The sequence below is a fragment of the Pteropus alecto genome, unplaced genomic scaffold (assembly GCF_000325575.1).
Source record: "Pteropus alecto unplaced genomic scaffold, ASM32557v1 scaffold29, whole genome shotgun sequence".
In the NCBI taxonomy this organism is placed as follows: Eukaryota; Metazoa; Chordata; class Mammalia; order Chiroptera; family Pteropodidae; genus Pteropus; species Pteropus alecto.
The window spans coordinates 1,470,232-1,484,448 of record NW_006443120.1 but is presented as its reverse complement, the minus strand read 5'-3'; the positions used below and the strand labels follow the sequence as shown (position 1 = coordinate 1,484,448).

General features: G+C 35.0%; 1 protein-coding gene across 1 annotated transcript in view; it reads right to left on the bottom strand.

Annotated features, from left to right (window-relative positions):
• LOC102878854 (ankyrin repeat domain-containing protein 26) overlaps positions 1-13,586 on the bottom strand; it is a 65,951-nt gene extending 52,365 nt beyond the window's left edge. Inside the window, exons 1-5 of the mRNA XM_015597896.1 lie at positions 13,336-13,586; positions 9,766-9,880; positions 9,429-9,602; positions 7,630-7,736; positions 3,312-3,382 (exon numbers count right to left, since the gene is read on the bottom strand). Of these exons, the coding sequence (XP_015453382.1) occupies positions 3,312-3,382; positions 7,630-7,736; positions 9,429-9,602; positions 9,766-9,880; positions 13,336-13,586 (718 nt within the window). The remainder of the gene's footprint in view (positions 1-3,311; positions 3,383-7,629; positions 7,737-9,428; positions 9,603-9,765; positions 9,881-13,335) is intronic.
• Positions 13,587-14,217: the final 631 nt, after the last annotated feature.

The window sequence follows — 14,217 nt, the reverse complement described above, 5'->3', positions numbered from 1 at the left end:
AAAGAAAAAAAGAAAGAAAGAAAGAAAGAAAGAAAGAAAGAAAGAAAGAAAGAAAGAAAGAAAGAAAGAAAGAAAGAAAGAAAGAAAGAAAGAAAGAAAACACACATAGCCCAACAGCGCTAATCATCAGGGAAACACAAATCAAAACCAAAATGAGATACCACCTCACACCAGTAAGAATGGCTATCATCAAAATGTCACCAAATAGCAAGTGTTGGTGAGGATGTGGAGAAAAGGGATCCTATGCACTATTTCTAGGATCTTAAATTGATATAGTCCCAATGAAAAATAATACAAAAATTCCTCAAAAACTTAGAAATAGAACTACTATAAGACTCAGCAATCCATTTCTGGGTATTTATCCAAAGAAAACAAAAAGGCCTATTCAAAAAGGTATCTGCGTGCCTATGTTTACTGCAGCAGCATTTACAATAGCCCAGATGTAGAAGCAATGTAGGTGTCCTTCGATGGATGAATAGAGAAGATATTGTGTATATACATATACACACACACAATGGAATATGACTCAGCCAGAAAACAATTAAATCTTGCCATTCGTGACAACAGTTATGGACCTAGAGAGTATTATGCTATGTGAAAACAAAACAAAACAAAACAAAACAAAACAAAACAAAACAAAACCAAAAAAAAACCTCCAGAGAGACAAGTACTGAATGGCATTACTCGTATGTAGCATCTAAAAAACACGAAAATAACACATGGACAAAACAGAAATAGACCTTGAGCTACAGAGAACAAATTAATGGTTGCCAGAGAAGAGGGAGTTGAGGGAATGGAAGAAAAAGAAGAAGGTAAATGAAAAGTACAGTCTTGCAGTTGTAAACTATATCAGCCACAGGGATGTGCTGTGCAGCATAGGAAATACGTCAATAACATTGTAATAACATTGCACGGTGATAGATGGTTACTGGACTTGTGATCACATTGTAAGGTATATAAATGTCAAGTCAGTATGTTGTATACCTGAAACTAATATAATATTGTAGGCCAAATATACCTTAATAAAAAAAAAATTAGAAAGAAAAAAGAAACATGTAAAGAAAAGCAGTCCTTCCAGACTTTGGATATTATCATGATATTATCATGAAAGAATATGATGCTTGGCGCCCTTGCTCATTAGCTGGCCAGGAAAAGAGATAGAAATGAAACACTGACAACCTCACAGCTGAAACAAGGATGACAACTGGGATCCTGATGACAGCATTGAATCACCAAAACAATTGCGGTTCTTGCTGTTTTTACGCAGTGTTACCTAGGTCACCTATTATCTGTATCTAAAAGCATTCTATCTGATGCATTCTCCAACGCCTACAGGATAAGCTCTATTCCTTTCTATGGTACTAAAGACTCTCTTAACCATGCCTTAGCCATTCATCTCATTCTCAACCATTCCCATAGTAAACTTTTTGTACCATTGAAACTGAATGGCTCCTAAATCCTGCAAAGTTCACTTGTGCGCCCTATGCTCTGCACTGCTGTTCTTTCTGCCAAATGTGTAATCTTGATAGATGTTCTTCTGCCAAACATTGTCCTTTGGACTTTGCCTGGTAACCTTCTACTCACTCTTCATGCTTACCTTAAATCCTACCCACATTTTTGAAACTGTAATTCTTCATTATAAAATTAAAGTACCTGGCATATATTACAGTCTAATAAAAATTACAGATAATAATTATAAGTTCCCAGTGGGCTCTTGTACCTAGTGAGCACTGAATAAATATAATAAATAATAAACATGACAATGATAATAACAAGTTTTGGGAGATCATTCAGACTATATTTTTAAAATATTTGTATTTAGCAACATATCAGAAAAACTCAGCATTTAAAGACATTTGATAGTTAAATAGCAAACCATTAAACAGACAAATGAATAAAGGAAATACGAGCTTTCTTTGAAAATTCTGTTTAACCCTTTTCCTGTTTGCCCCGATATATTCCCCGACCACGCTTGGGGTTACAGCATTTACCTCAAGATAACTCACAGATTACGGTCCTAACCTTACCCAGATGTTGATAGTCTTTGGAAACATATGACATCATTCTATTTATAGTATTCTGTGTTTTATAATGGCATTTCCATTTACAAAACATAGTAATTCTCAATCTCTGAAAATGTCAAATCCTAGAAAACATAGCATTCCTACATGTGATGTTAAATGAACAGTAGCAGTGAGCTGCACATTTTTTTTTCTAAATGGAAAAGGGTTAGTAATAATAATAATAAAACAGAAATAAACCTGGGATGACTCTATGATATAATGAGCACCTTAAAGACAAAAATTTTATTTCATCTCTGTGTTTTCTATAACGTGTAAAATGAAGAGATTCTTTGATCAAGTTCTACTAACTTAAAGGTGTCTTCATACAGTTAAGATTGTACAGTCACTAGGTGGGTACCACGTCCACTTAGCATAGTAGCATTTTTGTAATTGTGAAACTTTTTCTGTACTTTTCGTACAATTTGTTGAGTCCCTATTTAGGCTATGTGAATATTTATCAGGATTATCTTTGGACCAATGGCAACAGAGCATCTTGTTCTAAAGAAATTACAGCATCATGACAATTACCTAACCAAAAGAAAAAAAAAAAATCTTCTTTCAAGTTAACATATCTCATGTTGTTTTAGCTTACTAGAAATGAAGGTGATAATTTTAAGAGACTTTGTTAGCATAATAACAATGTGTAAAATATATAGGCTTTCAACAAGGTTTTTGCATTTCTGATCTATTCTCTCAGTAGACATCTTTAAAAAGCGATCTCTTTGGGATTGCTGCATACTGGCTAAGTTTTGTGGTTCTTATTGTTTGCCATCTGTTTATGGTACTGGGAAGGTATTGTTGAGTCCTAGTTTTAGTTACATTTTTAGTGAGACAAATCATTGTGTAATAACAAGTAATCATTTTTTAAATGTGTGCATTTGCTGTAAAAATTCATCAAAAGATCAAGTTTTATAACAAGTATAATTTTTTGCAAGGTGATTATAGAGGAAACGTATGACATACTAACTTAAAAATCATTTAATTATTTACACAATGATATCAACAGGTATCTAGGGTCATGACTAAATGAATTTCTTTTCACACAATACTGTCTTCATTTTAAGACACATACAATTATCTCATAATAATTCTCAATACTAGACTGTTAAGAAATGAAAAAAGATAAAATATGCATGCAATTTCCACATTTTTTTTTTCTTTTCACCACACTGTCATTTGCAAAACTTCCTTTCTTTTACTTTATCTATGGTAGGACCACCAAGGGTAAGGAAGTATCAGAAGTCTTACCTGGATTGCTATTCTGAGAAGACTCTTTACACCTCCTTTCTTCTTTATTCTCAGAGGTTAATTTACAATTGCTGTGTATAAACAGGTGATAAATAACATTACTATCTTTATTCTAAATTGAAAATATTTACCAAATATATAAAATTCTTAGAGTATTTTGTATGATATCAGAGGTAACATTAATATTTAATTACCCTATACACTTCAAATGTGTAAGTTCTACAAACATATTAGTAAGCAAGTGATTAAAGAAAAAAAGGGAAGATCAAACAGTCATAAATTGAGGGCACAAGTTCAGTTAATTAATTAGACGTAGCTCAACATAATGGAAAGTGTCTTGATCTCAGAAGTTTTAGATCTAAAACCAACAGCTATTTGTTGTCAGACAAAATGCTTCTCTGAGGCTATGAGTCCTCCACTACAAAATGAGTAACTTACTGCCCTATTTTACAAGGAAGATTAAATGAGAACATACACCAAAAAAAAATGCCCACAGAAAGAAAAAGACGATGGAATGAGCTGTTCTTAAACTTTCTTTACTAAAACTATTTTAGAATCCCAAATAAACCCCATGTGTTTTTTATTGGTGCTAATATTCAAATGTTACAGTGTTCAGAAAACATTATTAATTTTGATCATTAGCTATCCTTCTCTATGCTTTGTAATTCAGGGCATCTTGCCTATTATATAATTTTTACTAAATGTATTTATAAAGATATTACCTCATTAAATCAGATAACAAAAGTGTCCTCTGTTATTGGAGCTAATCACACCAAAGGCAGAAACCTAATAGAGGTCAAGACCTGGCTTGGACTACTACTTCCCTTTTCCGAGTACTCAATCATTAAAGCAGCAGATCTTTATTAGAATGATGCTGAATCTCCCTATTATTTAGAAGATATACCCCTATTATTTAGAAGATATACCCCTACTGTCACTGCTGGGGTGAGGTGACATCTGGGAGGAGGAGGTGGAGGACAGTGGATGGTGGCATTATGTGTGTTGTCCCTTGGTTCTTCCCTACCGATGCAGCAAAGAATTACAGATTGATGAGTTTGAGAAAAAGTAAGATTTATTGAAAATATATTTTAGAAGAAGGGCCATGCTAAGGAAGGCTGCAGCCCTGTGGAATTTAGGAGATGAAGAGATAAGATACTATGCCCCAAAGGAAGGGGTGGATTTCTGCCAGGAAAGCTGTAACAATGCAGAAATGGGAAGGTCTGTTTATATTTGGGCCATGATGGGAGGGCCTAGATGATCTCTATGTGAGGTCACTTTGACTGACAGTTGGCTGCTACATAACTTTGCCTAGTGCGCTCGTGCTCACCCAGAATTCAGTCTGTTATAATTAGATTCATGAACTTTTAGGTATAGTCATGATTTTATAATGATGGTATAACGAGGTTGAAGTTATGGGTGGTATTTTCTGCGCATGTGTTTGTAGCTGATTTAGCCAACAGCTTTTATGGCCTTTGTGCTCTAGGATTTAGGGTAATTTATAACCCTAAAAGGGAAGTGTTTGTGGGAAGTCCCTAAGGAAGGTCCTCAAGGGAGGTTTCTATGGTTACAGAGCTGGGCCTTTGCTCCTGTCGCTCATGCCTGACTACCTACCTACCTAATACTACATTTGCACATGGATACTGATGAGTCATGGATGGGGCTTTGTTACTCTGATGCCAAATAACCTACTTTAGATTCAGAGCTTTCTGTTGACTGCCTTCCACAGGAGGCATAATTGTAATTATTTTGAGCCCTGAGGTAGATTCAAGTCACTTGGAAGATTTTCATTATTCTAAAAAACAGATCACTTGAGGAGCCAAACTTAATACTGGAATCTTAGGAAAGTTGGTGTTTGCTACTCTGGGAGGGCACTATGGGACTCTCCATCACTGAAGAAAAGGTGCAGGATATCAAGTGCTCTTGTGGTGCAGATCTGGTAACAAAGGAGAAAAGAAAGCCTGATCTTTTCCTTATTTGAACCACTCTGACAACTTAGAATGCTTCCAGCTAGCATTTGCTAGCAGAAAACACAAACAAGATGTTCAAAGGGTAACTCACCCTGAAGGTCTGGGTTAAGAGGGGAATTCCACCTAGGTTTTCGAATGTGGGGCAAAGGGTGTGTGTACCTAAGACTAGGAGGCCCAGCTACCAGAACGGGGTGCTGGTCCTTTGGAATAGGGCTGAACAAAAACACATACATATATAACCTAAAAAAGTTGTCACTTGGAAGTCCAAGTGTGGATCACCATGAAGACTGAGGAATCTAGATCAGCAAGGGCAACCTGGGAGCAAAGGTCAATCAATCATAACCCCAGGTCCAGTTTTAATGAGCCACTGTGCAGCAATAGAATCAATGGACGCAACAGACTGATTAGCATGTCCTCCTTTACCCCTCCATCTGACTTGGGAGAGAGGATTGTTTCCCTTGGGCTTAGGGAACTCCTTAGCTTTTTGAAAAATTCAAGGGGAAGAGTATAGAAGATAGCTCCCCTCCACCCCCTGCCCCTCCCATGCAGAATTTTCTGCTAAATTGACATTTCCAGACCCAAAATACCTAATTGGAAAAATTAGAGAAGAGACATTATTTGTATCCCAGGCACAGGGGTTATTTTGGGAATAAAATAGGTCATTCTAGGATCCCTAGGGATAAAGAATCTGTGCCCATTGTTACTTCTGCCTAGTCCAGCCTTTAGTGTGGTCTCTGTCTGAGGATAGACACTAACTCACTGCCATTGCCAAACTGCCTGAACCATACTATGACATCTCACCTGTTGTGAAAGATGTAACAGTTAAATTATTGTACACCTCAGTTTTGTGATAACTAGCATTTTAATGTAAATGCTTACAAATTAAAACCTCTCTTCAAAGCATGTTCTTCTACAGTCCATCCATTGTTATCTTTAGCGAAGACATCGACACCTTGCTGAAGGAGAAGCCTGACTATATCTGAGGATGGATCATTTGCAGCAAGCATGAGGGCTGTTCTAAAATAACAGAGAGATAACTTCACCCTTCAGAATGTTAATAAAGTTATTTCAGCTAATTTGATATACTTTACTGAGTTCATATCGTCCTTGTCTGTGTAGAATTGACCATTTACATGTTTACGTGTTCATCTTTGTAAATTACCAACAAGGCTAAAAGAAAGGGACAAAAAGATGCCTCCTGCTCCAATTGGGGTTTACATGGAAGTTGCCAATTTAAAGTCCTTAAATAGATAAGAAACTATGTTGAGGGCCCTTATTTGAAGAAGCTGAAGATTTAAATGAAGAAATCCTGTATTTTCCTTGGTCTGATATATTTATTGTATCAAAACTCAGCTAGAAGTTAGGTAATAATAGCTATTTGCAGGTTCAAAACAATAACATTAATAATAATTATAATAATAATAGTCCTAGAGTTAATGATGCTGATAAGTATGTGCTAGCGCTAAATGAAATGCTGGATATTCTTACATCCACAATTGCAGGATATATTATTATCCTCCTTTTCATCAGGACACATATTTGGTGATGATAAGTAACATTCCCAAGGTCACACACCTGGCATGTTGGAAAGCTAGGCATTGAACCCAGTCTTGTGTGAATTGAAAGCCCATTTTTTTTTTTAATTTATCACTCACCGATGACTCGTTTTCATTAAAGGAAAAATTCATTCCATTAAAGTTATCTTTCCTCCTTCTACCCATACCAATTAGAAATAAAAACATCAAAATATACTTGAAATGAAAAAGGAAAAAAGTGAGGAACTCTTAGTATCTGGGAGTAGTAATTCATAGGGATAATCTAATAACATCAATATTAATCAAAAATCACAATTTAAAGCAAAGAGTCATCCAAAAGACAAAATCAACTCTGATTTATGTTTAATATGCACCTTTTAAGGAAAACTATATATGAAGTACAGGTTTAAAAATACTATAAGTGAAATTAATTTCAATATTGTATCATAAGTAAAAGTCAGAGTCCATACAATATTTGACGAATAAAACTAATATGAAACCCCTCAGAGTCCATACAATATATGATGAATAAAACTAATATGAAACCCCTTGACTAATATAAGATCTCATGACCAAAAACATCAAATTACAAATGGCATTAATCAATATTGTAAATAAATACAAATATGAATACTGCAGTATCCTATTCTTCCTGTTGTCCGGTCAGAATTACTTTTTCCCCTAATGAATGATGTCCTGATAACTTTCACTACATAAGTATAAGTTAATCCTCTTCTTATTAAGTTATCTTTCTGACCCGAGTGATTGTTACCACTCTAGAACAATATAAGGTTAAAAGAAGACAAACATCGGTACCTTTTCACCTTATCGACTGCATGTACATTTGCATTCCTCTTTACTAAAAATTCCACCATTTGCTGTTTGTTTTCACTCACGGCAAGTAAAAGTGGTGTGAGTTCATTCTGTAAAACAGCAAAAACCATTAATAACTTATGAAATTACATAACTCAAACCCGAATTTTAAAACTTGTAAAATATAATGCAATCTTAAGCTTGTAATATAGAAATTCTAAAAATATCCTTCTGGGCTGTCACCTGCTGCTCCTTCTCTTTAAAATACCCTCCTCTACCCTTCAACAGATTAACTGCAACATCATTCTACAAAACTCTCTTCAAACATTGACAGCACCGGCTCCAAGAATCCTGGCTCCTATCAAAGTATCTATCGTAATATTCAGTAGTTATTGTATTGCTCTCCATCTAAACCAAGAGCTTCTTGAGGGCAGGGGCTTTTTTTTTTTTTTTTTTTTTTTTTTTTTTTAAATCTCTGTAGCTCCAAACACTAAATCACAACAGTAAACATTTTAAGTATTTTTATTGAATTAATAATGTAAATGATTATCACTGGAGTAGTGTTTCACAAATCATAGTCCAAAGAATATCTACCAGAAGTTAAATACTGTGCCCCGATAGAAAGATTCCAGAAGGATTACCTGTGTTTGAGAAGTAATACAGAATATGCTTTATATGCCTAGTCCTAAGGAAATGTTTAACTTAGCTAAATCCCAATTTGACAATATTTTTTTGTGGCAAACATTAACATTTGAGAAAATGTTATCTCAGGGATACAGTTTTGAAAGCTTTCCAACAGAAGAGAAGGTTTCTCCAGGTTGTACAAACTTGCTGGATTCTCTTCTATCAATGCTATTAGGACCTCAAGTGTCAGTTTCAGGCACCCCTGCTCCAAAAGAGTCATGAAGAAAATGGACTCTAAATTAAAAAGACATGGACTTCATATAAACTTTGATTGTTTATTACTGAATGGTCCATGGGTTTTCTCAGATTATAAAATGACAGATTTTTACTTTAGCTGTTACAAAGCTCAATCTGAAACTTTATTCTTAATTATAATAATCTTGGGACCCAAATGTATATCTATTTTTATTAAAATTAGTCTTTATTCTGGTTTCATTTTGATTGTTATTAACAAAACATTTTATATTTTAGGCAAAATCTAAAACAGAAGTAAAATTATAGTGATAATCTTGGGACCCAAATGCATATCTACCTTTTTAAAATTGGTCACTGGCTGGCAGAGTGGCTATGAGCACAAGTGCATACTTTGCCGAAGGTCCAGACATGACCTGATCCACTTGCCCCAGTCTTTAGAACATTGGGATTCTGGATTGTTCAAGATTTGTGGCCTGCTGCTTCCCCTTCCCACTGGTACTCACACAACTCTCCCTGCTGGGGGCTAGGTCTCCATTCCTCCTCTCCCCCATGCCTAGAGGATCCCACTTCCTAGGCCATTGCCTGCACAGAAGCCAGCCCCCACCATCACTTCACTCTTCCCAGGCTCTCAGTATTTTGTGAGTACTGAGCCTATCACCTGCTCCCAGGCACTATCAGGAAGTCCTTCCTTCTGGGGTGGAAGGGCAGTAACCAGGAGACAGAGCTTTGCTCATTCCGTGGATACGTCTGTCCTCCCTGACTTGGCTTTAAGTTCTTTCCATGGTGTCAGTGCCTGATATATAATTTACAGTATATATATTAGAAAAAATATGCTGTGGCTAAAAAAAAAAAAAAAAGAAACAAACAAAAACAAAAAAACATGTATTTCCAATATTTTATAAATGAATTTAGTTGATCTATACCTTGTTTCTTGCTTCAATATTGGCCTTGTATGAAAGTAGCTTTGTTGCTATGTCCATATTCTGACCAGCAACAGCATAGTGCAGAGCCGTGTTGCCATAGATGTCCATTATATTTGGATCGGCACCACGTTCTAACAGAATAGTTGCACATTCCTCCTCCTGGCATTGTACGGCCTGTCGGTATTGTGCCCAGAAACAGATGGGAAGTGTTAGGAATTCAAAGGAAACCTTACACAACTTTTACCAATTAGTTCTATTTAAATGAGATAAATGATTCTAATTATCCAGTTAAATCAAATCCATCTCATGTTGACAGTGTTGGCTACTATGTATGTACCTTAATCAGGGCTGTCTTGTTTTCATTGTCACAAAGGTTAAGCTGGCATTTACTGTCTGCTAGGAGAGCTACCACTTTCGGATGGCCATTGGCACAGGCCAAATGTAGAGCAGTCCTATAAAAGTGAGAGGAGTTTTAGGAAATTGGAGAAACAAATATTTAGTTTTCTTCTGGAGAATGTACAATATTTATTAGCTCATGTTACTCACCACATTAATAAAAGAGCAGCCTATGTGAATAGAGAGAGCATGACCTGGGGATCGGCTCAATTTCGTTTTGATTCTATTTTCACTCTGTCACTTATTAGTTATCACTTACTCTTTCTGTGCCTCAATTTCCCCATCCATACAATGGGGATAAAAATAGTGGTTATTTCACAGGACATTGTTGTTTGCTTAAATGGAACTTATGCAAAGTATTTGCTACAGTTCCTAGCACAAAACAGCTCTATAATTGTTAAATTATTATAATTATTATGACTACTTTACAAAGACAACATTTCAATTTAGTAACATGTTATCATTATGCTTTTATTGGCAAATGTGTGTTAAAAAATAGAAAGAATACAATGTTTCAATGCTTCTTAAGATGCTTATTTTCTTACATTTTAACATCTCTGCCACTAAAATGCAATTTACAATTCTGGGTGCTTTTCACCCATAATTGGCAGCATTTCTAACACTCTCTTATTGGTGATTAAAATAGTGGGCATCATATTCTAATCCGTGGTGCCTTACACTAAGTGAAATAATGGTCTATCCAACAGACCTATTGCAGTTCTGGATATTTGGTTGGTATTGAAGTAAATTTTAGTTCTTAAAAGTATTATAAGGAAAGATGACTAAAATAACAAAACAGGAAAAGAATTTTTTTCAAGTAATTCTTAGTTTGATTGTCAAGAACTTTTAAGTGAAAGGGAGCTCAGTATTCAAATGAATAGTGATGGCTCATTTTATTCAATAGTTAGACATAGAGGTTATATGAAAATCAGATATTTCCAATGATTGATATTAGCATTTAATACTATTATACATTTTAAAAAGGACCAGTAATGGTTATCTTTTACAATTTCCTACTTTCAGATATACTTTTCAAAGGAGGGAGAAAAGCTTCAGTTTTAAACACTACAATTTTCAATTTCTCATTTGGTTTATTCTGAGCACCATGAAGTTTTGAAGGATGAAAAGATCTGAGAGACAGATTGAAAGGGTCCTGAAAAGACCATGTCCACTACAAATAGGTATCTAGGTTATCTTTGATGAATTAATGGATCAACAGAATGGATAACTATAGTTGCAGAATTCAATATTTATAAAGAAATGTTTATACAGTAAAGCAATACTTCTGCATTAGTAGTAATCACTTATATGTGCTCTTATTGATTTTTTCCTATCATAAGGACACAACTAAAATGATTACAATCCTTTACATATATGTAATAAAGCTACATATAATAAAAAATATATATGTGTATGCTGAAATATATACATAAACTCCACAGTCACTGATGAAAGAATTTATTTTATTTCTGAAGACATTAAAATTGTCAAAAGATATTGATCATCAACAAACTTCAAAAAATAGAAAGGAATCATTTTCATCCATGCAAGATTCATATTCCTGCCCTTCCCCAGGATCATTTCATTAATAATAAACTTTTACTGGGATATCTATACATGTTCATTGTAGAAATCAGGTCTTTTAAAAAAGAAAAATTTCACTTATACTACAAATGCTCGGAAATGCATTTCATCCCATTTTGCACATATTATCCCATTTTGCCAAAAATATGTGCAAAATGGGATAAAATGTATTTCCGAGCATTTGTAGTATAAGTGAAAATTTTCTTTTTTGGATGTAAGTATAATCAAACCAATTTTTTTCTCCATTTCTGATTACCAAAGTATATCTTACATGACAACATACATCTATGATCTATACCACCTTTAATAGTCACATATCTCATCCTGTGGATGCACTGCAATTTATTTATCATTCATTTCTATGAGCTCATCTTAATACATTGCTATGGTAAGCAGTGCTTAGAAAAATCAATTGTATGTAATTAACCTAATTATTTCATGAAGATACTTTAGTAATAATGGAATTGATGAGTAAAGAGAATATATGTTTTTAAATGTGATGCTTATCACCCAACTGCCTGTTTAAAAAGTGAAAAGCTTCTTGAACTTTAAATAACTGTTTAAGTACCATGGCCCCAAATCTTCGCAAGCGTTATGGATGGAGACATCTTTTTTATTCCTGTTTTAACTTAAATTTCTTTTCTTACCAGTGACACTAAATATTTTTTCCTATGATTATTGGTCAATTGTAGGTATAGAAAAAGTGTTTTGTCCAGTTTCCAATTTCTTATTGATTTCAAGGCTTTCTCTGTGAAATAAAGATATACCTTTTCTCTGATACACTTATATTTTAAATATTTTGCAAGAACATTTTCTTTCATTTTGTTAATATCATTTTTTTTTTTTTGATATACAAAGGGCTTTGACTTTTCATAGTGCTCAGTCAACCTTCAGAATTCTTGCTTTTGAAGTCTTAGCAACATAAAAGTTATCAATAGGCAGTTGTGTTTTCTTTCGGGACTTTTCTCATTTTCTATGTTTAAAATTTTAACTTATATTCCATCTGGAACTAATTTTTGTGATTTAAAAATCTACGTAGATTTTTCCAAATACTTAACAGGTATTTATTGCCAGGTATTTCCTACGAACATGAAATGTTACCAGTTCTAAAGACTTACATATATATATTTGGGTATTTGGGCATTTTCTGGGCTGTTCCAATCATTTTTCTGTCCTTTCAGCTATTAGTAAACAAATTAATTTCTGGATATCTATAGCACATGTTGGTATCTAGAAAGGCAAATCTCTGTCTATTATACAAAATTTGTCTTAATTTCATCAAGACAAAAAAACACAGTGTGTAACCCCAAAATTTTAACACCCTGATAGTGTTGGTTTATGTAAGAATGATAAATGTAGAAAGACCACACATTTTGAGAAAACGAGTCTTTCTATTCAAGACCACAGACATTTTCCCACTTCAAAGTTCCCTTCTGAAGTTCCTCAATAAAGACCACACATCCATAGGTGTGCACTGCTATAAAATGGACATTGGATTTTTTTCTGAAGAGTTTTTAGCCCACAAATTGATCTATTATGGGATCTATTTTCCTCATTATACAGTTTTCTATAGTATATCAACATTATGGTATAAAAACCTGAACGTCAAAAATAAAATGCCATACATATTTAATTTTTTTCTATTATTATATTAAGTTAAATCTCTTTAAAATCATCAGTAAAGTGCTCGATAAGGAGAATTACAAGTGGGTCTTAAAGTTTTCCTTATTGCTGCTCATTAAGTCTATTTGGGCGCTAGGCCCCAGGTAAGGTCCCCACTGCCAAGGCACTGTGGGGTTGAATTTAGGGCCGGAAGACAGCCCAGCATCCTCCATGATGGGAGAGCCGGCTTCACCTGGCTGTGCCCAGGCAGACGAGCCCTTCTTCCAGGTTCACCCCTGCCCACTGGCCTCACAGTCCCCATTACCTGTTCTTCCTGTCTCTATCATTTAAGTGCCTTAAACTTGTCAAAAGAATCTCCTCCATTTCTTGCGCATTGCCTGCGCTAGCAGCTCTGTGGATCTTTCTGAGATCTTTATCTTGGATGTGGTACCGGTTCCAAGAGGTGGTACTATTATCATCCTTGGGACTGATGCCGATGCTGTTCCTCTGCCATTTGGTTAGGGATCCAAAGGGCAACTTGCCCTTCCAACTCTCAAATCCAAAAATCTTCTTCATGTCCCAGTCTTTGTCAAGTCTACGAGCTTCAGATACTCCTCAGCTCCTCTCCTTTTCTCCGTCCCTGAGCTCGAAAGGCGCTTCCAGATAAGCCAACCGCCTCTCGCCACAACATTCCAGCAGGGCAGTTTGGCAGTTTAGAATCTTTCAGCCATAACTGTTACCAAGCAACACTTCTAGACAGGAGGGAGCATGTGCTAGTCAGAGGTTGAAGTCACTGAGTGTGCACACAGAGGCCCACCAGCCAAGAGGACACAGAGCACGTGTGCAAGGCCCAGTCATCTCCAACCTCAGAGGTTGCTGGTGGGCAGCACCTGGTTCCCTTCAGATGTCCCTGAATTTTGGCTGAGTTTTTACTCTTTCACATGATCCCTGAAATAGAAAAGCAGATACATAAGAGGCAGAATCTAAAGAGAAGCAAAAACCATAAATGAGAAAACTAATAAAAAAACTTTAAATGCCAAATTTATTCATTTTAATTTTAAACTATAAAAGCATTTAAAAGCTTAATTACAAAAGTAACTTTCGTATGTTCAAACGTTCTATTTTTAACCTCAAAATCTATCACATAGAATAACGATTACCTTTGAACAAATGCAAATTAAAAATGTTAAAATATATTTTGTATCTA